Below are 27,456 nucleotides of genomic sequence, written 5' to 3'. Positions count from 1 at the left end.
TCATGCGTGGCTTAATTGCAGGCATCGTGCGATGAGGGCGGCCTGAATAGCTGGACGTTCAGCCGGCTCCCGTCTCTTTGGCCCCAACTAGGCGAGCATGCGTCGCAACCGCAACCAAATAACGACGCGTGCTTACATACACTCGCGGACAACACGGTAAATTCGATTTACGATGTTCCTGAGGCCGAGGCGACCAGCGCGATGCTTGGAATAATTCTGGCTGCGGCATGAACAAGGCCCCTCAGGCGGCCAGCCCCAGCCTTTTCTTGAGCTGTGCCGGGATGCCGTCCGCTGGCCGTGCGATACCCCGAGCAAGGGACCGAGTCTTGGTAAACGTCATGAACCTCTGCTGTCACGCCGGCTACACGGAAATAGGCCTTTAGCTGCGCATCAAGTCCTAAGCTCCTGCAGCCGACGTAAGTTCACGCCAGAATATTAAAGAAGCTGCTTGCGCCCGTTGCTTTTCGACCATCAAGCAACAACCGCATCACAACAGTACAACCCGCTCCACAACAACGCCGACTGCAACACCAGCCAAGACACCAACCATGTTCACCAAGACCATTCTCAGCGCGACTGCGCTACTCGCACGTGTTGCGACAGCGGGATCAGCGCCCGGCTTTCCCATCGACGTCACTCAGAACTTGACCGTGACGTACGGCAACAATACCGTGTCGCCCGGCGGAGAGCGCATCCCTCGTCCCGGTACGTTCCATCCGCTGTCGTCGCGGCGCAGTCGAGCCGAGTACTGCTAGACACCAACTAACACTCATCACCACCAGAAACCGCGGCACCCCCAACCGTCTCGTCGCCAGTATGGTTTTCCGACGAGCGAGGCCCCGGCCAATGCGTCCTCCTCATGGTCGACCTCGACGTGCCCCGTAACAACTCACGCGTCCAATTAGTCCACTGGATCGCTACCAACGTCACACGCTCTGTTCCCATCTCCGCGAACACAACTGGCTCAGCCCTCGACATTCCGTCGGACAACCCCGTCCCATACCTCCAGCCCTCACCTCCAGTGGGTGACAGCCCCCACAGCTACACATTCATCCTCATGCAACAACCGCGCAACTTCAGCATACCCTCCATGTACGCGGACTTGGCGGACAACAGGGTCGGCTTCAATGTCAGCCAGTTTGCGGCTGACGCGAACCTGACCACTGCTCTGGCGGCGACCTGGATTACCGTACAGAACCTTACCGACGTGCCGTCCAACACAAGCTTCCCACCCCCGAGGCCGAGCCCAACGGGAGATGGCGAGGGCTCGAGCGGCCCTGCTTCGGGTGACGCGAGTGGCGCCATGATTGGTGGCAGGACATTGTGGACGGCGATTAGCACCGCGGTTGTAGCCGTGGGTTTTGCTATCGCTTTGTAGGGAAAGAGTTTAGGAATAGAAGATGAGTATAGCAGGAAGATGTTGAGAAAAGGACAAAAAGAGGTGACTGGTACATGAACATAATACGAGGGAACGATAGATGAATACATTTGGATTGCATTCGCATGCAAGAATACAACGCACATGAGAACGAAGTGGATAGATCAGACTTGCTTACTCATAGGATCCGAGAGTCGATCTAAGGTCCTTGTATGTGTCCGTCCAACCTCGACCCGTTAGTTCTACAAAATCCAGATGGCGAACTGAGAATGCGCACACGACACAGCAAACGCGAGCTGAGCTGACGTATCGTTTCCCTGCGCTAACTCAAAGCGCGAGCCTGCTGACTGTTTCTACGCATTGTGAGCTACAATTCCAGTCTCGTGCTTCATTTTCCATTCCTTTCGCACTGCTTGCTTGGGCAAATCTGCTTGCTCTCCTTGACGCGATTGCTCTTTCCTACATTAAGCACCAGCTCGGGCTCTCATCCCGCATCCCAATTCGGATCAGTCACCCTCTTTGACACACAAGCACGACTCCACGCGGAATCACAACACAAGAACTATGAACAGCTCAAAGTGGGCTCCAGGCGGCGCGAATAGCAAGAATGAACCAGATGCCCCCGCCCCACCAGCAAATGCGCCTACAGGTCCTCGCGATACACAGTCGCGTGGCCGTCGCAATGAGTCTGGAAAGGATAGACAGGGAAGAGGCAGAGGCTCGAACAGAACTGAGCGCACCAACAACCGCGGTGGGCACAACAGTGACGCTGCAGGACCTGCGCCAGATCGCAGCCCTTCCATCAATGACGGCTTGTCTCCGTTTGGCAGGATGGAACTCAACAGTGCGATTGGCAGACAGCCATCTGACGGGGACTTCAACGGCAGGTTGACAATTGGTGTACATGGAAACACAATTAATCAACTCCGACCAAGCACCGTATATCCGCCAGGCCTTGGCGTACCCCAAAATGAAGGCTCTCAGCGTGACACCGACCGAGCAATGGACGAGTTCCCCGGTCTGCGGACCGGACAACAAGCTGATCGCGCGGTGGATGAGGGTTCAAGGATGTCTCTGCCCACTCGCTCTTCCCCATCAACCTCTTCCTCTAGAGATCTGTTCCGTTACGCAGCTCAGAACCAGGCAGGTCAATCGAACCGCATGACAGCTACTTCAAAGCCCGCCCGCTCTGTACGTGCTATCCAAATCAAGAACACAGACGGTGAGGTCGTCGCCTTCCAGCCTATATCAGCTATGGGAAAGACGGGAAAGCAGAAGGGACATGACCTGAACCCCTCTCATCCCACTTCAACAGATCATGACGCAGCTGCTGGTCCTCTTATCACCGGAACTACAGCGAATACAGACATGGAAACCCGTATCAAAGCGCTAGAAGACCAACAGAACGACACCCGCGACATGATCGACGCCATGAACCAACTCTACATCCGTCTCAAAGAGTCCGTCAAACACCTGGAGTATCAAAACACACTGCAGCGAGTTCGCCCACAGACATCCGATGCGCCATCTGCAGATTCGCACACCCCTGCAGTTGATGGGTCCTCCTATGTGCCCTCTCAGGGTAATCTTTCCGACGACGAGTTCTCATACATGCTCAAGATGTTTGCTGGTAAGACGATTACTGCAGACCACTGGGATAATGTGGTATGGAGCTTCTACGGCCAGAACGCGGCGAATGCCCATAACCAGGACCAGGGTCGGAACCAGGACCCATTTACAGATGAGTATAAGAACGAGGCTGCGGACAAAGTTGAGGATGGGGATAAGGATGTGGGTAATGACGACCCCTAAGACGCAGAGGCGACGCTAGTATGATGATGATAGCAGGATAGCTGGGATATGATAAGTGCTGTCTGATCGTGTGGACACAGTGTAGTGAGAACCTTCTAGTTCCTTTTTATTTTGTCGGAGCGGGAGATGATGTAGTGAGCTGGAAGATGTCAGTCCTCGTTCGAAGTATCTACGTTCTACTGCTAGACCACTGGATACATAAAGCTCACCTCCACTGGACACTAATAACCTAATACAAACCAATGTATAACTCAAATCACCTCACCTATGATTAACATTAATAAACCTCAGCTTCTTACTGTAGTCTTCAGCTAGTGCTGGTGACAAATTCAGTGGAGCCTGACTATGCGAGAGTGCTTTGCTTTCACTGCAGCGTATTGAGACCACGGTGAGTCCGATTTCCAGTTCCGATGGCCATACAAGGCCCATTACTAGTCTGTTCGCACTGCCGCCTCCTCTTTCACTGTTTCACACCATGCAGACGAATTGATAACGCCTCGCATCCGCTCTCTCATCTTTTCCGCTGCGGTAACAGCTCACTGAAGACTTTGTGATGATTTCAATCAACTATATATTGTAGTTAATTCTACGATTCTCCATCATCCTGTCGTCTGTTATGGTCGCCATAGCGTAACCATCCTCCTCGCTATGAGCGAATTGAAGGCCATTAACCTGAGTTCGAGTCTCAGAACAGCCACTTGACAAGTAGGGAGGCCCAGTTGCCGCAGAACCTGCGAGAGTCAAGTCCGATAACAGCAAGATGCTGAGGTTGTACATTTATTTTTGCTTTCATGCTTTTCTTTTTGCCTTCGCTAAAAATTTTACGGCCTTGCTTCTTTGTGTATACAACCTCACGCAATGTCTGTACACGTGATTTTATACTTTTGACGCAGACACAGAAGATCAACTAGTTTTTTTATAGGGCATTATTCATACACTTCATTCATGTACTGTCAAATCTAGATCTTCATGTCATCCAGAGCAGCTTCCAGATCAATAATCTCCTTCCCCTTACTACTACCCGCACCCTTCCTCTCTCTATACTGCTTAGCCACAGCCTCCATCACCTTGCCCATCTGCGCATCCTTGCCCGCTGCCTCAAGTTCCTTCTTGACACGCGCAAAGTTGGCTTTGACAAAGATCTGGTATTCGCTCTTCTCTCTCTTGCCGTCCTTGCCCACAGCAGCACCGGCGCCAACGCCCCTAGGGGTGGGCTTGGTCTGCGCGAGCTTGCCCTTGCACTTTCCACACGAGTGGCGCGCAGGGTCGACGGACTTGGAGTGACGCTTGAACTCGTAGCCGCAGGAGACGCACTCCCAAACGTACTTGTATTCGATCTGGTAGGAGTGTTTCGTGGTGACTTCAACGCCTTTGCTGGCGAACGCGACGGTAGCTTTGCGACCCCAGGACTTGAACTCCGCTCCGTGGGGGTTGTTCCGCACTTCGCTGATCATGAATGTGGTCAAATGGCAGAACTCGTGCGCGAGTACGTTGTAGAGTCTCTCCTCATCATCGATCACCTTCTCGGCGAGTTCGATGGAACAGTGGTGTCGGATCTCAATGCGCGTGTCGGTGGGCAGAGGACCGGTTCGGATGCGTATTTGCTCTCTACGCCAATTCGCACGACCGGCCGTTGTTTTGAGGGTCTTAGACCAGACGAGCTTGATACCACCTGTGGGTTTCGAGAGCTCGTGGATGCGACCTGATGAGATTGTGGTGTCGAGCTCGACGAGGAAGGCTTCGGCTATGGCATGCTTGCGTTCGGCGAAGGCTTTGCGTTGCTCACGGATCTGCTTGACATTCGGGACCGGCTCAGTCTCTGGTGTCTTCTCCTTAGCTGGTTTCCGACTTGTGGGCTTCTTCTTCTTCTTCTTGGGGCTCTCGATGGGGCTTTCATAACCCTCGTCACTGCTGTCTTCTAGAGCAACACCTTCCATCATCTTGACTATGTCGTCCCTCCATTTCTGCTTCTTGGGCGACACGAGCTGCTTAGCTGGCGAGTGGCGGTCGGTCCAGTCGTTGACAGCTGCAGGATTCCAGAACGCGTCAAGGCTTGGTCTTCCGTCTAGATCGGCCGCCTTGGGGATTACGGGCTTCTTTTTCGAGGGCGAGACGAGCTTGGTGGGACTAGGAGGTGCCAGGGGAGGAGTGGCTGGTCGCGAGATGGGCGGAGCTTTGCGGGGCGAGCGTTGCTTGGTAGGTGTGGGTGAATAGGTAAGTATCGCGAGCGGGCCGTTCGACGCCGAGCTGGTAGGGCGAGAGGATGCTGCGAAAGAGCTCGATCGAGCGTGGGTGCGCTCAGGAAGCACAAACGATTCCGGGGCCTCCGGCGAATCGGTGAGGTCGACGACCTCCTGCGCCCAATTCGATATCGTACTATGACCCTTTCGATGTGGCGGTCGCATGGAAGTCAGATCAGTTGGCGGTTTGAGTTCGGGAACCTTGAAGATTGGTTGCTGAGGCTGCTTGGTAGGCTGTGGTGCGCTTAGCTCACTCTCGTCCTCCTCGCTGTCGGATACGATGCGCCGTGCGCGCGGTTGTCGCTGGTTTGTTCGCGACGTTACGACAGGCTCGTCCTCTTCATCATCCTCGCTGATCTCTATGACCGGTTCAGCGACCTCTTCTTGTGTCTCTGCTTCCTCATCGCCACACCACAGACTTGTTTCGGCCTCGGCATCCTCGTCGTCTTGCGCGACTGCCTCCTCCGTGCTCTCGTGTCCCCTACTTCGTGACCGTTGAGCGGCCTCTTGTGCCTCGACTTCCCCTACGACATTGATCTTTCCTTTCTTGTTCCGCTTGTTCACCACGCTTCTAGCCAGGCTTTTGGCATACATAAGCCCATTCCTATTTCCCACATCCGTATCTGTTGTTCCACTGCGCACCCTCCTCTCTCTTTGCTTCTTCTCTGGGCTTGCCAGACTTTCGTCACTCAATTTTCGAAGGAGTCGGCTGTTGCTCTCGACCGGTCGCAGTACGCGTTGCTTGCGGGGGCTGATCGTATCCTTTGGCGCTGCTATCGAAGGTATGCGGAAGGACTGCTCTTCGTCTTGCGATATGCTAATGTCTTGCGCGGTGCGCCTCGACCTCTTTGGCACAAGTATCGAGCTGTCATCTTCTTGCGATGATGCGTATCGCAGTGTGGCTTTTCGGGGACTGGATCGGCTTGCTCTCGTCTCGGACGGTGGCATAAAGATACTGGGTTCGTTCGGGCTTGGTTTGCGTAGACGCGCCATGATGAGGTGAGGTGATATGCAATCTTGTAATATGTAAGGATATTCAAGCTGTTGTGTGCGCGATTGGTTCCAAGAATGTTGTTCGCGCAAGGATGTCCAGACGTTGGAAGAACTGCCGAGCGTGTTTGTTGTCGGCCGTTGTCCCGGCGACTAGCGGGAACGGGTCCAGGATCCACTCGCACGTTTGCGGCGGTATCGTGCACCGTGCCTCAGCCTGTGCGCGTCATCCTCAATCGCACCGTGTGAATGTCATAGCTTGTGTACTCGAGTTCTAGGAGTAGCCGGGGCGAATACATGCAAGTTTTGTTAGTTGTACAAAACGATAAGACGTACCCTGGAGGTATTCGCAGCAGTTGCCGATTACAGCACACGGGCGAAAATCGCAATGTATACTTCACTATACCTCGTGTCTTTGCGTACGCAACCAAAAGAACCACACGTATTCGCCAGCCACGTTTCAGATCGTCACTCATATCACAGCAGATACAGCTTGTAACAAGAAAAAATCAGTCATACATTGCATGCTAATCATCACAAATACAAGCAAACCCAACTACTTTGAACCCGAAAGATCGACCCAGGAGCCGTTACTGCTGCGCCCATCTGCGGACGCCCAGCTCTCTCATCGTATTTCTGCTCCACCCCTGATTTGACTTTCATCCCCAATCGTGAAGCAGTTGCGGGGTATTCCGTCCTCCGTATTTACATCCCCGGTGGTGATTGTTTTCGTTCGTTTTCTCTTCTGTGCATCTACTGCTTAGCGTTCTTGGCCATGGTGTTAAGAGCGCTGCCGTTCTTGAACCACTCGATCTGGCCCTCGTTGAAGGTGTGTGAGAGCTGAACCTCGAAGTCGGGTGAGCCATCAGCGGGGTGGACGGTCATGGTCAAGGGCTTGCCGGGGGCGAGCTGAGTTGATGCGAGGTCCACTTTGTCATTTGGTCCAATCTTGTCGTAGTCGGCAGGGTCGGAGAAGGTAAGAGGAAGCATACCCTGCTTCTTCAAGTTGGTCTCGTGGATACGGGCGAAAGAGCGAGTAATGATAGCAGCGCCACCCAAGTGCCTGGGCTCGAGCGCAGCGTGCTCACGGGAAGAGCCCTCGCCGTAGTTGTAGTCACCACTGCGATCGAAGTTAGTAAAAGGCGGATAAGTGTGTATAGGAAAGGCACTTACATGACAACCCATGGGACGCCGTTCTTCTTGTAGTTGCGGGCGACATCGGGGACGGCACCGTAAGATCCGTCGAGAAGGTTCTTGACCTTGTTGGCCTCGCCGTTCTCAGCGTTGATGGCACCAATCAACATGTTGTTGGAGATGTTGTCCAAGTGTCCACGGTACTTCAACCAAGGGCCGGCCATGGAGATGTGGTCTGTGGTAGTTTTACCCTGGCACTTGATGAGAATGGGGAGGTTCTTCGCGTCCTTGCCGTCCCAGGCGGCTGGTGAGGAAAGAAAAGTCAGTATGTGTAATGCATCTCGTAGGAGGGTATTGCTTACAGAAAGGCTCAAGCAACTGCAGACGGTCCGAAGTAGGCGAGACGGCGACCGAGACGGATGAGCGATCTTCAGGTGGCGCTTGGTAGGTGTCCTGGCCAGGGTCGTAACCTCTGGTGGGAAGACCGTTGCCGGTAGGCGCCTTGAGCTTGAACTTCTTGCCATCCGCTCCTTCAAGCTCATCGACCAAAGGATTGAAATTCAAGGTTCCAGCAATAGTCATAGCAACGACGAGGTCGGGGGAGGTAACGAAAGAGTGGGTGGCGGGGTTTGCGTCGTTACGGCCAGTGAAGTTACGGTTGTACGACGAGATGATCGAGTTGGCCTCGCCCTTCTTTACATCTTTCCTGTCCCACCGTTGGGTCGTCAGCATTCGGGCTCTGAGAAGTAGAGGATGATAGGTAGCCTTGAAGCATACGAGGGCGTTTAACTTGTCAAGAGACAAGACAAAATGTATCGAATGCCTCCAGGCTACCTTGAAATAAAGCAAAATTCGACAGCCCTGGAGCATACGACCACGTTTATTTTGTCAAGAGACAAGACAAAACGCATCGGATACCTCCAGGCTACGTTGAAATAGGGAGGGGAAAGGTAGCCTTGAAGCATACGAGAGCGTTTATTTCATCAAGAGACAAGACAAAACGTATCGTATACCTCCAGACTACCATGACTGGAATACAACATACCTGTCCAATGCACGGACCGCAGGCGTTAGCCAATACCATACCGCCGAATTCCTCGAAGGTCTTGAGCTGACCGTCGCGCTCGATGGTGGCGCGAATCTGCTCGGAACCAGGGGTGACAGTGAAAAGAGACTTGGCCTTGACGCCGTGGGACATGGCATCCTCAGCGATGGAGGCAGCACGGCTCATGTCCTCGTACGAGGAGTTGGTGCAAGAACCGATAAGACCGACCTTGAGGTCCTCAGGCCACTTGTTGGCCTTGACAGCCTCCTTGAACTTGCTGATGGGTGTAGCTAGATCGGGGGTGAAGGGACCGTTGATGTGGGGCTCGAGCTCGTCAAGGTTGATCTCGATGAGCTCGTCGTATTCGGCACCCTCATCCTCGCGGAGCTGGGCGGCGTACTCGCGGGAGAAGTCACCGATGTCGCGGCGCTTGGTGGCGGCAAGGTAGTCGTACATGCGGTCGTTGAAGGGGAAGAGCGAGGTGGTGGCACCAATCTCAGCACCCATGTTGCAGATAGTAGCCATGCCCGTGCAGCTCAAGCTTTCGGTACCGGGACCGTGGTATTCGACGATAGCACCAGTTCCACCCTTGACGGTGAGGATACCAGCGACCTTGAGAATAATGTCTGTAGACTTCGTTAGCGTCGTTGCCCCGCTTCGAAAACCAGTATCGCGAATACATACCCTTGGGAGCAGTCCAGCCGGAGAGCTTGCCAGTAAGCTTAACACCAATGACCTTGGGGGCCTTCAGTTCCCAGGGGAGACCAGCCATGACATCGACAGCGTCGGCACCACCGACACCAATGGCGGCCATACCGAGACCACCGGCGTTGGGAGTGTGCGAGTCGGTACCAATGAGGAGAGCACCAGGGAAAGCGTAGTTCTCAAGCACGATCTGGTGAATGATACCAGAGCCGGGCTTCCAGAAACCAATGTTGTACTTTGCGCAAGAGGTGGACAAGAAGTTGTAGACCTCCTTGTTGATCTCGTTGGCGCGCTCCAAATCCTTCTCACCACCGACCTGGGCCTCGATAAGATGGTCGCAGTGCACGGTAGTGGGCGTGGCAACGGAGGGCAGACCAGCTGACATGAACTGAAGAATGGCCATCTGGGCGGTGGCATCCTGGCAAGCTACACGGTCGGGGCGGAGCTTGAGGTAGCTGGAGCCGCGCTCAATCTCTTGACCGTGGGGGTCGTCCAAGTGGGAGTAGAGAATCTTCTCGGCGAAGGTGAGCGGGCGGTTCAAGCGGGCACGAACAATCTCGAGGTTCTCGTTCATCTTCTGGTAGTTGATGTAGTGGCCCTTCTCCCAGTTGGTCATCTCGACCTTGCGAGAGAGGGGAGCATCGCTGACGGTGGCCAATTGCCTGCGCGAAGCAAGGCTCTGGCCCAGGCGGCCGAGCCTCGAGAACTTCTGCATGGTGAAGTTTGAGGAGGGGAGTGGTGTGGAGAGAAGAGTGATGGAGGAAGCGGAGGAAAAGAACGTCAGAAGCTGCCTCAAGTTGGGCGATAACTAATGAGGATCACGAGGGGCGTGATTGGTTCGTCTAGCCCCAGCTGCGTGCGGAATACCTCGGCGCCAGAACCAGAAACAGGTCGGCAGCGCAGTCCCGTTGGCCCGCTTCACGTGCAAGGGCGATGTAATGGAGACGCAATTATGGAGAGAGTAATTGCGCTGTGTGCGACTGGCTGCCCGCTGCTATTTCACGTCTTGGAGGCCGCGCAGCCATGTGTCGGGAAGCTATAGGTGTTCACCCAGACGTCATACCCGGCAGCGGTTCACCAACCCCGCGCTCGTTCCTTTTGCAGGTGATTGGCGTTCTGCGATAGCACATTCACGCGCGCGCTGCTGCCGGCGGCCTGCGCGTCCTTTTCCGACTCAACAAATGTGTGCCGAGTCAGCGCGCAGGCCTGCAGACATGGCAAATTTCGGGTCTGGAGCGACAGTAGCATCTACCAGCACCTGATTCGACCTAGCTCCACAAGTCTTTCTGACCTGCAGACCGGGCACGGGCCCCCGTCGGCAGGTGTCCCCACACTGCAACTTTCTCTATAGCCGACCATCACGATTCCACACGGATAACCGACGGCCGCGGATACTGCCCACCATGCCAGCCATACGCGGACAGGACTCCAAGAAGAAGACACGTCGACACACGCGCGACCTCGACCAGATCCACGCCGACCTGCGCGACGAGAAGCATCTTGCGGAATTCAAGGATGCGAAGCCCATAGAAGATTTGCCCGGCCTGGGCGAATTCTACTGCAAGGAATGCGCAAAGTTTTTTGAGAGCGACGCCAACTTTGTCGCACATCAGAAGGGCAAGGTTCATAAGCGCAGGTAGGAATCGCAGTGTTTACGATTATAATGATTGGTTCTAATCAATCTGCAGAGTCAAGCAACTTCGCGAAGAACCATACTCGCAGAAAGAAGCAGAGGCAGCGATAGGCCTTACGACCAACAACGGAACGCGCACGACCACCGCGACAGCCCCGATGGAAGTTGATCAGGTTGCAGCATCGGGTTGAGGTCACGGCAACGGCCAAGACTATCCGATGTGCAGTCCACGGCAGATGGACGCCAGGATTAGGAGTGCAGGACGACCACTGAAATGCTTTCGGGGGATCAGACATCACTCCGGTGGCAACACGATAGCTACGGTTAGGACGCCCTCGGGCTCGTAGAAGAACATGCATTGCACGGCGTTCAAAACTGGCATTTGGGACATATAGAAGGACAAAAAAGTTCAGACGATACCCTACATTTCAAATCGAAAACATATGTTTCCAAGATCTCATGACCTTATCACAGTGACTTCATGTCTTGCCAGCAAAATCAACGGTATTATTTGGCCGCTGTGTTAAATCTATGTTGTAAAAAGAATGACTTTAACCAGTATTGACAGACTGCACATTGAACTATGCCTACGCGAATAATTCACAGCAATCTGTTTGAACTACTGCGCTGTCACTGCGGTGTCAAGAAAATTCGATGTAGGTTGCCATTTTCCATGCTGCCTGATGTTGCCTGGTGGCTACCTACGCTTTCGCCATCACCAACATCAAAGTCACAACATAAGAACATTTCAACCCCAGCGGAGAGTGCAACAAATCGAGCTTGAGACACAGTACAACATGGCATTTACAAACACCCCCCTCTATGGCGGCGCAATAACCCTCGACCTGCCCTCAAACTTCGCCGACGCCTCGTAAGTTCTCTCAATCTGCGCGCCCCCACATCCCGCGCCTTCCCTTCGCACGCGTTTCCATCAATACCCGCGTCCAAAATGCCTAAATTGGCAAGAACGGCTCTCCCCGAAAGTAGCATACTGACAAAATAACTCGATAGTCAAATCCGACAAATCCCCGATCACCAGGAAGTCTACCTCGACAACAACGGCTACTCCAGCATCGTCGTTGAGATACTAGAGTATGTCGAGAAGAACAGCGACGAAGAAGCGCTGCAGTACCATTTTGGAGATCTCGTCGAGGGAACGGGTGATCAAAGTACGATTATCTCGCAAGAACGCGCTGTGATGAAGAGTTTGCCGTAAGTACTATCTGATAGCGCGCAGAGACGAGGTGAACTCATATATGAGGAGAGACTTAACAATGGAGAGATCTCTGTGAGTTCAAGACTGACCACGATGACAGAGACAAGCCAGTCCTAGCACTATCCTTCATCCAAACACCACCAACACCCAACCCTCACCCCAACCGCAAGACTCCCGAATTCACGTATATACATCTCCTTCTTCTCCGTCTCAAGGAGCAAGGCACTGATGTAAGAATATCACCACATCCCCACTATCTAAGGTCCATCCCTTTGTTGGCTAACACACATCGCAGGTCATGGTATCAGTCAACATCCCACACTACCCAGGCGAGTACACGCCAGCAGAGCAGCAAGGAGGAGAAACGCAGTTGATGAAGGATAGCAAGGCGGTCAAGGAGCAGATTTTGGAGAGCTTTCAGGTGAAGGAGTGGGGGCTGTTTGAGGGTTAAATGGGAAGAGGAAGAGGATGAGGTTATCCGAAGATGTTTGATTTGGAGTGGAAGGAAAGAATTAGGTCGAGATATGTAAGAGGAGGACTTGCGAAACACATAAAGTGAGAGGGGTAAGATGTGAGCCGGCAATTTGGATGGGAGAGCCGCAAATATGTAGCCCTTAGCTTAAAACTGTTGTACGGCAACGAAGATCAACTCAAGCAGTCACCATCACAAGTATGATTCAAATCAACCAGACTTTTGCAATGATTTCATCATTGTGCTACTTGCATCATCGGAGACTCCGCTATATCCTGGGTATGATCCTCCACGTATTCTCCTGTGGCTTCTTCATACACATTTCCCAACGCCTACATGTCTGGTATCACTGGTATACTTACCTTCGCCATACGCTGTTAAGCCTGACACTTCACTCAACCACACGATGTCTACTCACTCATACTGGCTCACACGATTCAACCTCCTACGCATCTCCTCCCCTGCAGTGGGTGCCCGCTCATCTAAGCTCGGGTCAAGACTCATGCGCTGATGATCAAGCTCCCCCGCATGAGGTACACCATTCGCCTGAGCTGCAAGGAACGGTGATGGCGGAAGATCGGCGAGGTTGGTGTTGGCCTGTAAACCATGCATGAGTGCGGGATCGACTGGCAGGTCGTAGCCGTTATCTTGGGCGTACTGCGGATAGATTGCGCTCTGGTGCTGTGCGGCTTCGAGCTGTAGCTGGCCACCCGGCGAGTCTGAACGAGGTGGTGGTTGCGTTGGTGAGAATAAGCTCGGTGGTGTTGGTGTCAGAGTTGGCTGGGTAGTGGTTGATGACAGGAAACTGGATCCTGACCTCGCCTCTGCCCGTGCTTGATTCTGACCCTGGCGCATAGCCGACAGGCCCTTGTTCATCTCGCTGCACTCTGGACAGTTGCGAATGACCTGGCTGACAGTCTCCTTTATGCGAACCCAATGATAGAGCTCCGCAATTGCTGCCGTGGTCTTGTTGATGCCTCCGTGTGACTTGTGATGTATCTCCCGAGCAATCTCATACTGCTGCTTAGGATCCGCAATAACCTCCTTGCCCTTGAGCCACAACTTCTCAGGGCCGTCGCCCTCTCCGGGTGTGAGCTTGTAGTGCGTCGCCGCGCTACGGAGACGGCTCTTTTCTGCTCGATCAGCACCGTTGGGGTATTTTCCGTTTTTGAGATAGAAGCGGATCTTGTCGAAGCGCTCCTCAGACACAAACTCGTCGTCCTGACCCAGATCCCTTCCGTATATGATGGCATCGACTAGCTCGCCGGGATATGACTTCAGGTTACCGCAACCCTTCACGCGACCGATCCGCTTGAAGCCGAGGGCGTCCCATATACGACAGGAAGCGACGTTGGTTTCGTACACGAGGTTGAAGACGGAGTAAGTATAGCCCTGAGCGTGTTAGCGCATGTGATGTAACCCTCACGGCGAGTCTCACAAGCTTCGGAGCCCAGTCCAGATAAGTCTCGCCCATCAAGCGACCGACACCCCGATTGCGCGACGCATCCGTGACTAGAAACCCGCCGTTGCAGACATGACTCGACCGTCCTGGGTAGTTGGGCTTGATGTAGAAGCTACCCAGACATTCCCTCTCCCAGTCGCAACCCCTCCGCGCCATCTCGTGTAGTTCGCGACCGTCCTGGATCTCACCCAGCAACATGATCGCACCAAAGACACCGAACCAGTACGGACCGAAAGCCTCCAGAGCGAGCGGATCAACCATGGGGTACGTATCTCCCTTTTCTATCTCGCGACCCAGTTGGTCGCATAGGTATGCCAGTAGTGTGAGGGGTACTTGATTCGGCGCAGAGAAAGGTATAATCGTTGCGGTGGTCACGCGATCGCGCAGGATGACTTGACATGGTGCAATGCCTACAGGTAGCGGGCCACCGGGAGGAGGGTACGGTACATCGCCAGAGGTTCTATATATCACCGGCGCGGTGGGGTCATCTAGCATGGCGGGCATGGCGGGCGGACTGGTCTATAAGATATTAGCATGGCAATCATAAAATGTTAGCACCCGCATTGGGACCGGGAAGCTGTCGCGACTGCGCGCCTCAGACGCCATGCTGAAGAGACACAATGTGTAGACGCGGTATGCGACGACGACGATGGTGTAGGACTTACGCAAGAATGCCTGAGGGACCCTAGGAATGGTCAAGCAGGATGAGAGATACTGCCGTGATGTGGTGCTCGCGGTGCGTGCCCAGAGACATCGGCCCAAGAGTCGCTAGCGCCTTTTTGTACCAGCGGGGCACAGCGCCGTTGTCCACGCAAGCCGGAGCTCATCATGCCTGCAGCTTGCCTTCGCTGAACGATTCCCATGTGATGTCCGACATGTGTGCACAGTTGCGCATGTCATCTTCATAACAGACACAGCAGGCATTCCGAATTTGGCAGATCTCGCTTCATGAAACCATCACCAGCACTCACAATTTCATTTCATAAAGCAGCACATGCACGGCATCGGAGCAGAAGTATGTTTATGGTCATATTGCAAAGCGCTATGGACGCCTACGCTATGGAAAGCGACATCAAGGAGACGATGACGTTAGGAAAAACTATACGAGAACCACTGCTGGATATCAATTGACATTTTGTAAGGAAAAAAAAAGCTCTCATGTCCAATGTACATCGAAAGGTATTATGTAAAGGTTCCTTCATACGCAAGCATACACATGCTTCTCCACCACATCGCTCTTCTTCTATATCCGAAATCTACCACCTTACATCTCCGAGTACAAGAAGTTACCTTGCTCGTCAACGTACTCAATGGTCTGCTTGGTGATGCAGTAACCCTCCTCCTCCCAGGGCATGGATGGGTAAGGGAAGACACCGTTGCTGGGGCTCTGGGGCTTAGAGCCATCGCTGCTGGGCTCGAGGTACTCTGGGCCATCGGGCAGAGGAATGTCGATAGCAGTGGGAATGTACTTGAAGGGCTTTCCAGCGGGGAGGTGGGCAGTAACGCTCTCGAGGACCTCGTAAGGAGCGCTCAAGTCGGGAAGCTCGTCGTCAGAGGCAGCGGGCTTGGCCTTGTTGCACTTGACGCTGATGTGGAAGTCGGGGATGGTGTCAGCGTCGATCTCGCCCTTGACACCAACAACCTTGTAGTAGAGGTTCTCCTTGAGGTAGGGCTCAACGTGTTCAGGACGGAGCGACTCAAGCTCGCCAGCGGCTTCCTTACCCTGGAGGCAGGTGGTCAAGGGAAGAGCACCCTCAGTCATGAGAGCCTGGGAAGCGTTGGCACCACCTTGCATCATAGCACCAAGAATACCGTAGGAACCGACGTAGTTGGGGTCCTGGGTGTAGTCGGTGGATGGGTCGTAGGCGGCATCGGTCTCGTTGCTGGGAACCTCGGTGCTGGGAGCGGAGCCACCACCAATGGTGATGGAAAGAAGAGGAGTGGTGATGTTCAGAAGCGGGTAAGTCGACTCGGTCGCGGGCGCGGGCGCAGTGGAGTTCTTGGTGGAGTTGCTGCTAGGCTTTCCAACGAAGCAGTGAACAGTGTAGGATCCCTCAAGCGCGTACTTGTTGGCAATGACGGAAAGAACAGTGTGGTAGTCACCCTCCTTGATGGGACGTCCGAGGTACTGGCCAGTTGCGGATTCGTCGCCGTCACGCTTGGTAAGAGTCCTCTGGCCGGCACCGTAAAGCTGAGTAACAGCGCGAGCGACCTGCTGGTAAGAACGGTCGCTAGTCTCAGGGTAGTAGTATCCGAGAGTGCGGGTCTCCTTGACATCGACAGAGGTGAAGTAGTTGCCAGCGGTGTCCTTGGTGAAGGGCTTGAGAGGAGAGTACTGGTTCTTGGGCTCACCCTGGTTCCACTGAGCCATAGGGCGGGGGATGTTACCGTTGGAGATGTAGGTGTTGGGGGTGATGAGCTGGTACATGGCGAGGAGACGGTCAACGTTGGTGTGGTGGAGCCAGAAGAGGGGGTCGAAAGCCGAGACATCGAGGTAGTACATGTGGCCACCAGACTCACCACCAGCAGTGTTGTGGATGGCATCGTGGACGGACTCGAAGCTGTCAACGCCACCGCCGCTCAGGTCAGTGCGAACACCAATGGCAGAAGTGCTGGCAGCGCCCCAGTTAGCCTTGCTGGCGAACAGGGCAAAGACACGGTCACGGAGAGAGACGCGGATGGAGTTGAAGCGGGCGTTCATCTCGTTGTTGTTGCTGCGGGTAGGGTTGGCGACCGGGCGACGGAGAGTCTCAGGGAAGCTGTTCCATGGGCCTCCGCCCATCTCAGAGGGAAGCGAGCTGCCGAAGCTGTACTTGTACAGCGGGTTGGGGATGGTGACGGTTCCCTGGGGCTTGGTAACAGTAACGGTCGAGTCGCGCATCTGAGTGGGGACGGTAGGGCCGCCGTTGGTGTCCATAGCCCAGTCCCAGTATGGCATACGGAGAGTGGACGCGGCGTTCCTCCATCGCTGCTGCTGGTTGGAGGGGAACTGAGCAATCACCTCCATGACGCTCTGGTACCATGCTTGCTGCGAGCTGTTAGCGTACGATCAAACGCCTTATCAAGATACACACCTCGTAAATGGCAAGGTAAGGCCTGTGCCAGGAACCGAAGAGCGAGCCTCCGTGAGGGCAGAAACCTTGCTGGTTAAGCAGAGGCGCGGGGAAGTTGTTCCAGGTCTGGAAAGGACGACCGTGGACACCAGAGACCTGGTAGTACGAAAGCATGTCGTCCTTGTCCTTGCCCATGAACCTCTCCATACCAAGGAGGTACAGGTTCCACTGGTCGGCGTTGCGCGCCAAGGTACGGATCTCAAGACGGGGAGCAGAAGTCCTGCCGCCATTGCACTGGCCGTTGGAGGCGGTGCCAGAGCTGCAGACACCGGTGATGGCGATGGGGCCGCGCGACTGGCGCTTGGTGAGCTCGCCCTCGATCTCGTTGATGTGGGCCGCAATGGAAGCGTCGCTGGCGGCGCGAGCAGGGTGTGCGTGGTGGTGGGAGCCATGCTGGAAAGCAACGGTGAACTGGAGAAGCGACAACAGGCCGAAGACCATGGTCATCATGCTGGCGGGCTTGCTGAAGTTGGCCATGGTGAAGAAGGTAAGTGGGTGCTTTTTGTGTTTGGTTGAAGGACCGGAAGGGCCAAGAGTCGGAAGTGAAGGTGACTCGAGAACCTAAAGAAGGAAGGACTATTAAAACCGATGCTAAAGAGCGTAACGACCTTTGGAGCAAGCCTGAAGGTCTGGAAAGAAAAGGTGTGCGGTAGAGACCTCGACGTCAAAGAACGAGGAATCAGAGTTGCGGCGTAAACGGAGCAGGGGCGGGTCAGCAGCAGGGTCATATATCGAGGCATGCTATTCCCAGTCCATGCTCAACTCGGCCTACGGCGGTGCGGTTGGTCGCCATTTTGGACACGAGGCGGTTGAGCCTGGACCGGGGGTGTAGTCGTATTCGTGGCGGCATCGGTAGTGACGGGCGACGATTGGTCCCCTGGTCGTCCCGAAACGTCTAAAGACGAGTGATCCGCGCCGCCTTCCCCTGACTTGGCTCGATGCGGGCAAGACGTCGCACGCCGGGGCCGTTGCAGGCTGGTGATTTGGGAGCCCACTGCCGCCGGCGTGCGCCTCGCTGCCTGCGCTCGCTGTCGTCGCGACGTGATGTATCGCTACCGTGGGAGATGGCACGACGGACTGCGCTCCCTATCATCGTGCGACCTGTCCGCCTGAACGTGGGCCCGAGCAGCGAGTCGTTCATCCATGGCAAAAGGAAAAAGACGCACATCGGCTGCAAACCCTCCATGCGGGCCCAGCACAGCCACGCAGACGCCTCAGGCACGCTCCGGCTGCAGAACCATTCGCGGTCCACAAGAGGACCGGTACTTTCGCCTTCTGCATCCACTTCTCGCATCTTTTGATTGCGGCGTGTCCTGCGCACGCTGCTTACCGTTACGCCCACGCCCCCATGCAAGCTCACGCACCAGGACGGTGTAGCAGAACTCACCACGGCCTTATCAATGCACATCCTCATCTTGCAGCACTGCTCCCCGTCCGCATGGGGATGGCCTCTACTATGCACGTTGTGCGCTCCTCAGACATGTTGCTGACTGCCTTCCTCGGCAGCTCGCTTGCTGGCCGATCTTATGCAGGAACACGCCAGGCCCTGTTTCACCAGTCATGGATCACCGTCCACATGTCAAGGCCGTCCACATCGCTGTTTCAACCCTCCTATTTTCCGCATATTGCAGTGCTTGAATTGGATCAAGCTTTTGCTCTGTGGAGATGTTTTATCGATATCGCCGCTCAACAAGTGCTTTTGCCGTGGAGTGACGTCCGCGAACCCAGACGGCGGATCTTCCAAAATCTAGAAGTATCGTTAGCTGGCGTCGCTGTTCGGTTCGGTCGGTGCGCTGCATGCCCAGCACCTGCGGCGGCGCGGCAATAACGCCTGTGTTCAGACCCACGGCACTCCGAGTAAGATGCGAGGATGGGTCCTCTCCACAGGCGAGTGTCAGATCCGCCACGAGGGTCGCCGAGAGTAAGCGGCTGAAGGTAACGCGCAACTCAGTCCACTTTGTCTTTATGACATCGTTTCCCTTGTCCGGTTCACAAAATCGCTTTCTATTTTCAGTTCCCGTCCGTATACTCGAACACTAAGAGACAACTGCCGCCTTCGATTGATTGCAGTACTATGGCGAAATGTTTCACTCGCCTTGGACTGATACCTCACATCATCTGACTTTGGGGCTGTCATCTTTCCTCGCCGTATGCAAGCATGATGTTCGTATGTTTCCCAATGTCTTGGACCGTAACATGCGTCGCGTTGGACGAAGCAGAAGTACGGCGCGGCTCGCGTTGCGAAATGGGGCAGTGTCTCGTCAGTGATGAACGCGCAACCAGAGCAAACGGCTCAGCAGTGCAGCAATGTCTCTGACCTGACTAGAAAACTTGATGAAGCCCTCTTCTCACGGTGGTACAACAGCAGAAGAACAGGCGAAGACCCCAATAAACTATTGAACCGACGAGACACCAGTATGTGCTCGGCTGAAGCTACCCTATTGAGTACCAAGAAAGCGCCGAAAGGACGTACAGCATCTAAGTTTCGGCAGTCGGGACATACCGCCGCCCCAATCCGAAGTAGCTCAAAAGGTTGATCGCCATCATAAGCTGACGAAGAGGATGGGATTCCTGCCCGTTGAACACGCAATCGCTGACGGCAGATAATGGCGAACCCTGTATATATTATCCTACGCTGATCCAGTCGCCTTGTACGCGATCGAAGATGGATAGAGAAGACACATTGTGCGATCTATCTAGAGTGTGTCATAGATTGAACCGTAGCTGGATAGGTAATGCAGTACGATCAATGCTTCTCTTACGTGGGCTTCCCTGCAGTCATTGCCCGCAACACCATTATTTTCGTGTACCCAAACATGAACACTTGGAGACGCTCATAGCCAGCAGTTTCCAAGAAGCTATTATAACAACGAGACACGTCACAAGTATGTTCGAAAAAGAGTACTGAGTACACCAGGTATCGTATTTCAATCCGCGCAGTTCGCTACAAAGACGTCACCATCCTCAGAAAACAAACGAAAAAGTGGGTATATAAAACCAATATACACTGTGACCATTCCAATACATTCGTCGTCATCATCGTCCACCTAAATTGAATTTATCGCAAATATGTCAACAACTACTGAAAAGCTCCCCGGATCTTAGCATAGAGCTCCGTGTCCAGGAAATTGTAATTTGGATCGCTAAAGCAAAATGGCGCTCGTAGCAATGTCTCGGCTGTAGGTCGCTCCATGGGGTCAATGGTGAAGCAGTCGTACATGAAGCTCAGGCCCTCTACGCCAATCACCCTGGAGACGTCTTCGGGGATGGGAGGGGCCTGGTTTAAGCTACCAAGCTTGTAAATGGCACCGATGGCCTCTTCCTTGGACCAAGGACGTTTACCCGCAAACATCTCAAGGACTACGCAACCCAAAGACCAGATGTCGACTTTAGCTGAGTAGCCCTGGCCTTGGGAGCGGATGACTTCGGGCGCCATCCAGAAGACGGAACCTTGCATGCTGTTCGTTACATCGTTGCCATAGATGTTGTCACTCTTCTTGGAGATACCAAAGTCGGAGATCTTGCACGTGCCGTCGAGGTCGAGCAGGATGTTATCGGCTTTGAGATCGCGATGGAGGATGCCTTCGCGGTGGAGATAAGAGAGACCGAGTAGCGTCTGTCTTGTGAGCGAAGAGACGACAGACTCTTCGAACTTCCCGTGCTTGCGGATGCAGGATCCTACACTGCCACCGGAAATATATTCAAGGAAGATGGAAATGCTGTACTCTTTGCGCTCGCATCCGAGGTACTGCACAATGTTGGGGTGGTCGAGATGCTGCATGGTGTCGATTTCCTGATCTAGACTCTTGACGAGTTCCTTGATCTTGTCTTTGTCTGAACCAGCTGCTTTGGCGTTGACTTCGACTTGCTTGACTGCGATAAGTTCTCCGGTAGTGATGTTCATACCGAGATAGACGCGACCGAATGTACCTTTGCCGATGAGCTGACCCTTCATCCACTTGAATGTTGGCTGTCGCGATGGAACACTTGGCAGATGATCTTGGGGTATCGTCTCCATAACGAGGCGCGAGCCGCGCTGAGGTCGCACTTGCTCAGTCCTGGCGTTGAACATCTTCGTCGACTTTCGCCTGACAATGTCACCACCATTGCGTAACGTAGCAACACGCGATGGACCGGCACCAGCATGTGCCTGGCCTGGGAGTGGCCTCTTGTCGAGTGGCTGGTATTGCGACTTCACTACTTCACGAATAGACTTTGTGCGGCCCAAACCAGCGCCTGATTTCCTCATGTTGCGTTGCGCGATACTCTGCAGTCCTGCACCACCACGGGTGAGAGGTTGAGGAGTGGGCTCGGCGGGTATAGGCGGGGGATCGTTGGCTGCCTCTGCAGCACCATCCGCTTCCTCTTCCTCAAGCATCGGCTGATCGAGGTTGACGTTCGGAAAGAGCTCGTCAAGGTGTTCCACGAGGGCTTCAGCTGGTGGACGATTTGCCCAGACATCGCTGGCGAATGATTCTCGACGGGAAAACTTGTTCGTATCATTTGGCGAGTCGGTCCATGTTGCAGACGCAGCCGACTCGGGGTGGAAGTCGCTTGGCTGCGAATCGCGATCACCAGCTGCGCTTTGCTCAGATTTTTCCGTGACCTGCGCTAGCGAGTTCTTTGACCGTTGTGTCTTGAGTGTAAGGTTTGGCCGTTGGCTGCGGGAGTTGGTCCGAGTGATGGGAGTGCTCTGGGCAGGTGTGGGTGGACCAGCTCGTCCTGCGAGCGGCGCAGCGAACAACCCATCGTCAGAATCATCGTCGTCAGAATCCATAGGCTCCAGATTTGGAGATTTCGTAATGAACGACACTCGCGCTTCTTCGAAGTCGTGAGTGGGACCGTAGACTGACACCCGTGATGGTTCTCTGCTCAAGGTAGACTCTGGAGCGTGCGCTGTATGGGGACTTCGAGTTGGCGAACGAGACCGCTCGTCTCTCGATCGCGGTGCTGTCGGATCGGGCATTTCAAGGCTGAGGTCTGGCCTCTCGTTGGACGTGTCGTCTCCGAAAGCTTCCTCATAGTCAGGTATTCTGAAAGGTATATTTCCCTTGCTCATTGTGAGCTCGCCGGGGCTGCGAGGTGACCCACCTGGACTATTTCTTCCGGAGCCAGATCTAGCTGCGAATCCATTATCCTGCAATACCTGTTGTGAAGGTCGAATGCTTTCAGGCGAGCCTTCGCTGTTTGCTGGTTGAGGACCCTTTGGCGGCGCCCTGTTCGCTGCTCCTATGCCTGCCCCAAGATTACCAGCGCCGATGATAGCAGCAGCGATGCCTCCCAGCCCGCTTGCAGCCTGAGGAATGGCCTTGCGCTTTTCTGACTGCGACTCTGTTGATCTCCGCTTGTCTTTGCCATCATCACTCTCGGGCCATGAGCCGCGGTTTTTGGCCCTCGACAGCGAATTGGCTTTCAACAGTGTGCTCGTATCGGCTGGTACTGGTGGCGGCTCTCGCAGTGGGACAAGCTGCTTGGGTTTAGCATCGAATGGTTTCTTTACGTCCTCATAGGGAGAAGCGCGGGGTTCATCAAAGTCAACAATACGCTGACTGCGGTAGCTGAGGTTGTCGCCTGAAGTGGGGTTCAGGTCAGGACTGTGTCCATTGGCCCTCTGGAATCGACTCCTCAGATATTCTTCCTGCTTCCGCTTTGTTTCTTTGCGGTGCTCTTCAGCAGCGGCTTCGAGCAGCTTTCTTCGTTCCTCCTCGGCCAAGTCATCACGCGGTTCCCAAGCCGATTCTGCAGGCCTGTCACCTGCATTGTTCGGCATGGGTTCGGCTTTCTCTGCCATCTTGCGAAGAGCTGCACTCTTATCTGCGACTAGCGTGGACTCTCCTGACTTTCCTCCTGGAGAATCTAGTTGAGAGTCGGCGTTCAGCCGAGAGTATGCGTCCTCATCGATAGACCTAGCAGCTGTATGGGGTAGCGACACTCCTAGCCCGGCAGATGGAGGTACGGTTCCCTCTTGCGGTATCTTGACAAAAATCTTGAGCTCGCCAACTCGATTCCCATATTGCGACCGCGCCTTCAACAACTTTGAGTCGGACAGCGGGTGATCGTGGTCTTGTTGCCCAGGATTCGTGAGATGCAACTCTACACCAGATATCTGGCTCAGACCCTGACTCAGCTCCTCACAACACACAGCTCGTAGAGCTGCTGGTGAATCTACGTTGGTGATGTCGATGAGCCGGTAGTTCCAGCCATCTGGTGTGACAAAAGCGTATTTGCGATCTTCTCTTCCGGATGTGCGAGTACGACCTGTTGCTCGATTGTCGGAGTCTGTCTGAGCTGATCGTCTCGAAGGGGGTCGCTCGTTCAAGGAAGTCTCGCTTGAGTTCATGCCAGATTTCCCAAACAGAGACCCGCTTGGATGCGTACGATGACTTGCCGGACTGGTGGGTGAATCCAGGCTCGTGTCATCGGGAGATGGGTGGTTCTCCTTCTTCCGCCCGCCCATGATTTTCTTGAAGAAGCCCTTCTCATGATCTTTAGCACTGGTGGGCGCTTCCAAGTCATATCTAGCTAATCCAGTGCCCGGTCGTGAGCCTTCGTAACCGTTCTTCCGGTTCTCGTTGCGACTATCGGAACGATTATCGAATGATCTGCTTGATGGGGGACCCGAGCCAGTGTTTGCAAAGGTGGAGTTGATGGATTCGGTACTGTTGACGCGATTATGCGGGGAATAGTACCGCGATCCGTTGTTGCTCAGACCCGCACTGAGCTGACCGCCATTGGTCGCAAGACGGGCTGAAGGGAGCGCTGGGCTTTGCTGCGGACTTGCTTGGCGATAGTTCGACGCACCCAATGAAGATGGCGCAAACTCTGAGGATGCATTCGGGCTATGGCGTACAGGCTTTGGATCTAGGCCTTGCAGAACCTCCCTCGAATAAGGACTGCGTGCAGGTCCTTCTGAGAAATCTGGAGTAGGGCCGAGACCGGGTACAGTGAAATTGCGTTGCTGTGTAGAGATGCGCCTGGGTGGGTTCGTACTACCACCAGGCGAGTGCAAGAGCAGCTGACGGCCCGGACTCTCTTCGCCATTGCCAGCAGTGGTTGGCGTTGATCCAAAGTCCATGCCTCTGGTGCCGATGTACGGTGAATTCTCCACAGTACCCTCTGTTCCGGCGCTCGTCATGCCAGTGTCGGATCGTTGCGGTGCTGCGCGGGGGTTGGCGATATGGCCCGTTTCCACGATGGAGCGCACAAGTCTGCGCAGCTTGCGACCCTCGTCTCGCTCTCTGTTCTGATCCCATCCGGTCCCGCTTGCCGTGCATTGCTTGGCCAATTGCGGAAAGATGACCTGGTGCATCATGGCGACATTGCCTTTGCTGCCATGGCCGCGGCCAATGTCCAGAAACTTTGAGCCTTCCAGACCCAATGTCCTGAACGTCTCTTGCCAGTCTCGTGAGAAGTTGTTGCTCGCTAACCAGTGTTGGACGCGTTCGGCTGGCCAGTGCATCGAAGAGTCATGTGGGGATATGGGGGTCGTGCCATTGCTTTCGGACCGGTGATAGACGCTGCCGTGGTTCTGGACCATGGGGTTCTGCAGCGTTGCGGTTGGCGGCCCAGACGATTCGTAGACCTGGGCTCTCTCGGTCGGTATGTTGAGGTGGTTGCGACTGCTGGGCGTCGGGGGCGCGTTGAAGCCGTTGTTGGAGCCATACTGCACGCTCTGAACGCTCTCGAGGAGGCTGCTGGAGAAGCCCTGGGCGGACGTGTCGGCGTTGGCAGAGTAGTTGTCGTCGCGGTAGTAGGGCTCGGGGTAGCCTCTCGAGGTGTGCAGCGGAGGGATGCCTACACCAGGCCCGAATGACTCGCCGCCGGGGATGTACGTGGCTGACGTCAGTGGAGGTTCGCGCTCGTGCTGGATCTGCTGCGGCGGGGGCCCTGGCGGAGGGGGGATGCTGTGAGGGTAGCTGCGATACTGGCTCGGGTCGTAGCCCTGCTGCTGGTACTGGGGCCGCGGGGGACCCCAATTGTTGGCATGGGGCGGCGGCGGGATGGAGATGCCGCCCAGGTTGCCGTAGCCCGTCGGTCGTGGAGGCGGCGGGGGCAGGGCGATGTGGCCGGCGGGCGTGCTCGAGGGCTGGGGCGGCGGAGGGGGGATGTATTGATGCATCGCTGGACCCTGGACGGTATGCGCCCGTCCGCGTGGGCTCGAGGCGGGCGCGCTGGGTCCGCCGGGGGAGAAGGAGGGATATGGCGAGCCGAGGTTGCTCAGGCCCAGCGGCTGCAGCGACGACGAGGGCGACGAGGTGACGCTGGGGATCTCGGGCAGCGGGAGGCTGGCGGGCGGGTTGCGATTCGGGCGCGGTGCGCGACGGGCAGAGCGGTCGGAGGGCGTCGATATGTTGGACGCGGAGCGCTGGCGGGACTCGTGGGTCATGTCCTCGTATCAAATCAGCAGAGCGGCCGTCCCATCACGACATGACGCTGCCGCGGAAACGTCGTCCAGAGGCTCCTTGGGCTCCTTTGAGGAACCTGTGGGTCCCAGAGCCTAGCGGACAGTGCAATACGAGCTACGAATCGCGGAGCCGTTGGCACGAACGGGGGGTGAACGCTGGAGCAGTGAATCGAGGGCAGAAACGCGGCGCCTGCGCTTGCGTCGACGTGGGCGCTTCGAGGATGGCGGATGCGCTTGGCCGGCGTCGCAACAAAGATGGGCTCTCCAGCGCCGGCAGATGCAGGTCCTGGCGGGAGATTGCAGCGTCAGAAGACACGGCGGCACGACAACAGCGGCGACGAGGGGCACGCAGCGACTGGGCGACCGAACGCGCCGCCGTCGACAGCTGCCTGAGGGCTGGCCGTCGTGAGAGGCACGGGCCACCAGTGAAGCTTGCAAGGTGATTTGTTGGAGGCGCCCAGCACTCTGACGCTGTCAGCCGTTGCGCGCTCTCGACCCGCCTTCCACGCTGCAGTAACTTTCAATGCGCATGGATCATTACGTAGCGTTCCGGAGAGACACCGTCGACCGTGTTTCATGTCACACGAGCACGTGGCGGTGCACTCGTGACAGCCACACCAACAGAGCGAACCACGGCTACCGCCTCGCAGTACCCAGGTGAGCACCAGCCGAGGCCGGGGTTGCGGTGCGGTGCGTCAGGGCTGAAGCTATCGTCTACCGTTAGTCAGGAACTGAGCGGAACATGCCATCCATCGGCGCATCCGTACGACCATCCACGTAGCCATCCTACTACCCAGGGAGCCACCTTTCCTCGTATCAACAATTTCAGACTCAGCTCCTTCTGCGATCTCCGCCAAACTTACCCGTCGAGTACACCGCTTCAACGGTGTAGACACATTTTTCTGGTTTCCATGTCTCCTTCTACTAATCCGTGGTGGGGCAGCGGCTACTTGCCTAGGTAGGTAGCAAGCAGGGTCAGCCTCCTCACGTAGGCCGTAAAGCGCGACATGTACACCCACCAGGAGCACCATCATCAAGAGCAGGAACTGTTCTCCTGAACATCTCCAATTCTTGACGTGGGTCAAGATGGCAATTTGTCAGCGTCTCAACTCTGCCATAGGAGTGCCTCGAGCGGGGCGTGTTCTTCGTTCCCGGCATCGTGAAGCTTGCCATTCCCTCGCAGGCACCTTCAGAAGCTGGGGGTCGGCGTCCGAGGAGCCCGCACACCATCGCAGCATTTCAAGCACTAGAGCCTCCCCGCACATCCATGTCCTGGGCCTGGGAAGTGTAGGCACTTTCACAGCTCACTCGCTTGCCGAGATACCCGCAAGGCCAGTAGTAAACCTGCTGCTACATCGTCCTTCTCTCATGAACGAGTACCTAAGAAACGGGAAGAGACTTCTACTGCAGACGTGCGAGGGCCAACAGATTGCCCGAACGGGTTATGACGTGGAAGTATTGTACGGAAAAGAATGGCACACGGTGCAAGAGCTGTGCATAGCTGGGAATGCTGAGGTACTACAGCTACCAGGACCCCCAACTGACGAAACTATCAACGATCTTGTCGTATGCGTCAAGTCTACGCAGACTGTGGCAGCCCTCCGACCTCTTCTACCCCGACTCTCGCGCACGTCAAATGTCACATTCCTGCAGAACGGAGCAGGCATGATAGAAGACGCAAATATGTTCTTGTGGCCTGATCCACACACGCGACCAAATTATATTACGGGTGTCATCTCCCATGGTATCACTCTGAACGGGCCCTTTGATGTCACCCACACAGGGCCAGCAGCAACATCGGTAGGCCCCGTCCCGCGAGAAGATGGCGATATATCACAAGCACCTTCGCCTC

At 55.2% G+C, this 27,456-nt stretch overlaps 9 protein-coding genes across 9 annotated transcripts; 4 read left to right on the top strand and 5 right to left on the bottom strand.

Annotated features, from left to right (window-relative positions):
• Nucleotides 1-548: 548 nt before the first annotated feature.
• Nucleotides 549-1,378, top strand: J4E79_003095 (uncharacterized protein; the record flags this gene model as incomplete). The annotated part of the gene is made up of 2 exons (XM_049351991.1): nt 549-705; nt 783-1,378. The coding sequence occupies 2 exons, from the start codon at nt 549-551 to the stop codon at nt 1,376-1,378; spliced, it is 753 nt and encodes a 250-aa protein (XP_049213462.1).
• A 564-nt stretch (nt 1,379-1,942) lies between these two features.
• J4E79_003094 (uncharacterized protein) lies at nt 1,943-3,190 on the top strand (the record flags this gene model as incomplete). The annotated part of the gene is made up of 1 exon (XM_049351990.1): nt 1,943-3,190. The coding sequence occupies one exon, from the start codon at nt 1,943-1,945 to the stop codon at nt 3,188-3,190; it is 1,248 nt and encodes a 415-aa protein (XP_049213461.1).
• A 959-nt stretch (nt 3,191-4,149) lies between these two features.
• Nucleotides 4,150-6,423, bottom strand: J4E79_003093 (uncharacterized protein; the record flags this gene model as incomplete). The annotated part of the gene is made up of 1 exon (XM_049351989.1): nt 4,150-6,423. One exon carries the CDS (start codon nt 6,421-6,423, stop codon nt 4,150-4,152), a length of 2,274 nt encoding a protein of 757 aa, XP_049213460.1.
• A 750-nt stretch (nt 6,424-7,173) lies between these two features.
• Nucleotides 7,174-10,019, bottom strand: J4E79_003092 (uncharacterized protein; the record flags this gene model as incomplete). The annotated part of the gene is made up of 5 exons (XM_049351988.1): nt 7,174-7,540; nt 7,594-7,858; nt 7,917-8,343; nt 8,600-9,225; nt 9,284-10,019. The coding sequence occupies 5 exons, from the start codon at nt 10,017-10,019 to the stop codon at nt 7,174-7,176; spliced, it is 2,421 nt and encodes an 806-aa protein (XP_049213459.1).
• A 688-nt stretch (nt 10,020-10,707) lies between these two features.
• Nucleotides 10,708-11,128, top strand: J4E79_003091 (uncharacterized protein; the record flags this gene model as incomplete). Its single annotated transcript, XM_049351987.1, has 2 exons — nt 10,708-10,940; nt 10,993-11,128. The coding sequence occupies 2 exons, from the start codon at nt 10,708-10,710 to the stop codon at nt 11,126-11,128; spliced, it is 369 nt and encodes a 122-aa protein (XP_049213458.1).
• A 606-nt stretch (nt 11,129-11,734) lies between these two features.
• On the top strand, nt 11,735-12,604 carry J4E79_003090 (uncharacterized protein; the record flags this gene model as incomplete). The annotated part of the gene is made up of 4 exons (XM_049351986.1): nt 11,735-11,808; nt 11,949-12,149; nt 12,254-12,383; nt 12,449-12,604. 4 exons carry the CDS (start codon nt 11,735-11,737, stop codon nt 12,602-12,604), a joined length of 561 nt encoding a protein of 186 aa, XP_049213457.1.
• A 435-nt stretch (nt 12,605-13,039) lies between these two features.
• Nucleotides 13,040-14,591, bottom strand: J4E79_003089 (uncharacterized protein; the record flags this gene model as incomplete). Its single annotated transcript, XM_049351985.1, has 2 exons — nt 13,040-14,017; nt 14,064-14,591. 2 exons carry the CDS (start codon nt 14,589-14,591, stop codon nt 13,040-13,042), a joined length of 1,506 nt encoding a protein of 501 aa, XP_049213456.1.
• Nucleotides 14,592-15,351: 760 nt separating this feature from the next.
• Nucleotides 15,352-17,677, bottom strand: J4E79_003088 (uncharacterized protein; the record flags this gene model as incomplete). The annotated part of the gene is made up of 2 exons (XM_049351984.1): nt 15,352-17,115; nt 17,162-17,677. The coding sequence occupies 2 exons, from the start codon at nt 17,675-17,677 to the stop codon at nt 15,352-15,354; spliced, it is 2,280 nt and encodes a 759-aa protein (XP_049213455.1).
• Nucleotides 17,678-20,279: 2,602 nt separating this feature from the next.
• J4E79_003087 (uncharacterized protein) lies at nt 20,280-25,586 on the bottom strand (the record flags this gene model as incomplete). The annotated part of the gene is made up of 1 exon (XM_049351983.1): nt 20,280-25,586. The coding sequence occupies one exon, from the start codon at nt 25,584-25,586 to the stop codon at nt 20,280-20,282; it is 5,307 nt and encodes a 1,768-aa protein (XP_049213454.1).
• Nucleotides 25,587-27,456: the final 1,870 nt, after the last annotated feature.

Source organism: Alternaria viburni (assembly GCF_023758015.1).
Source record: "Alternaria viburni strain BMP 2772 chromosome Unknown scaffold_5, whole genome shotgun sequence".
In the NCBI taxonomy this organism is placed as follows: Eukaryota; Fungi; Ascomycota; class Dothideomycetes; order Pleosporales; family Pleosporaceae; genus Alternaria; species Alternaria viburni.
This window is presented reverse-complemented; position numbering and strand designations above follow the sequence as displayed.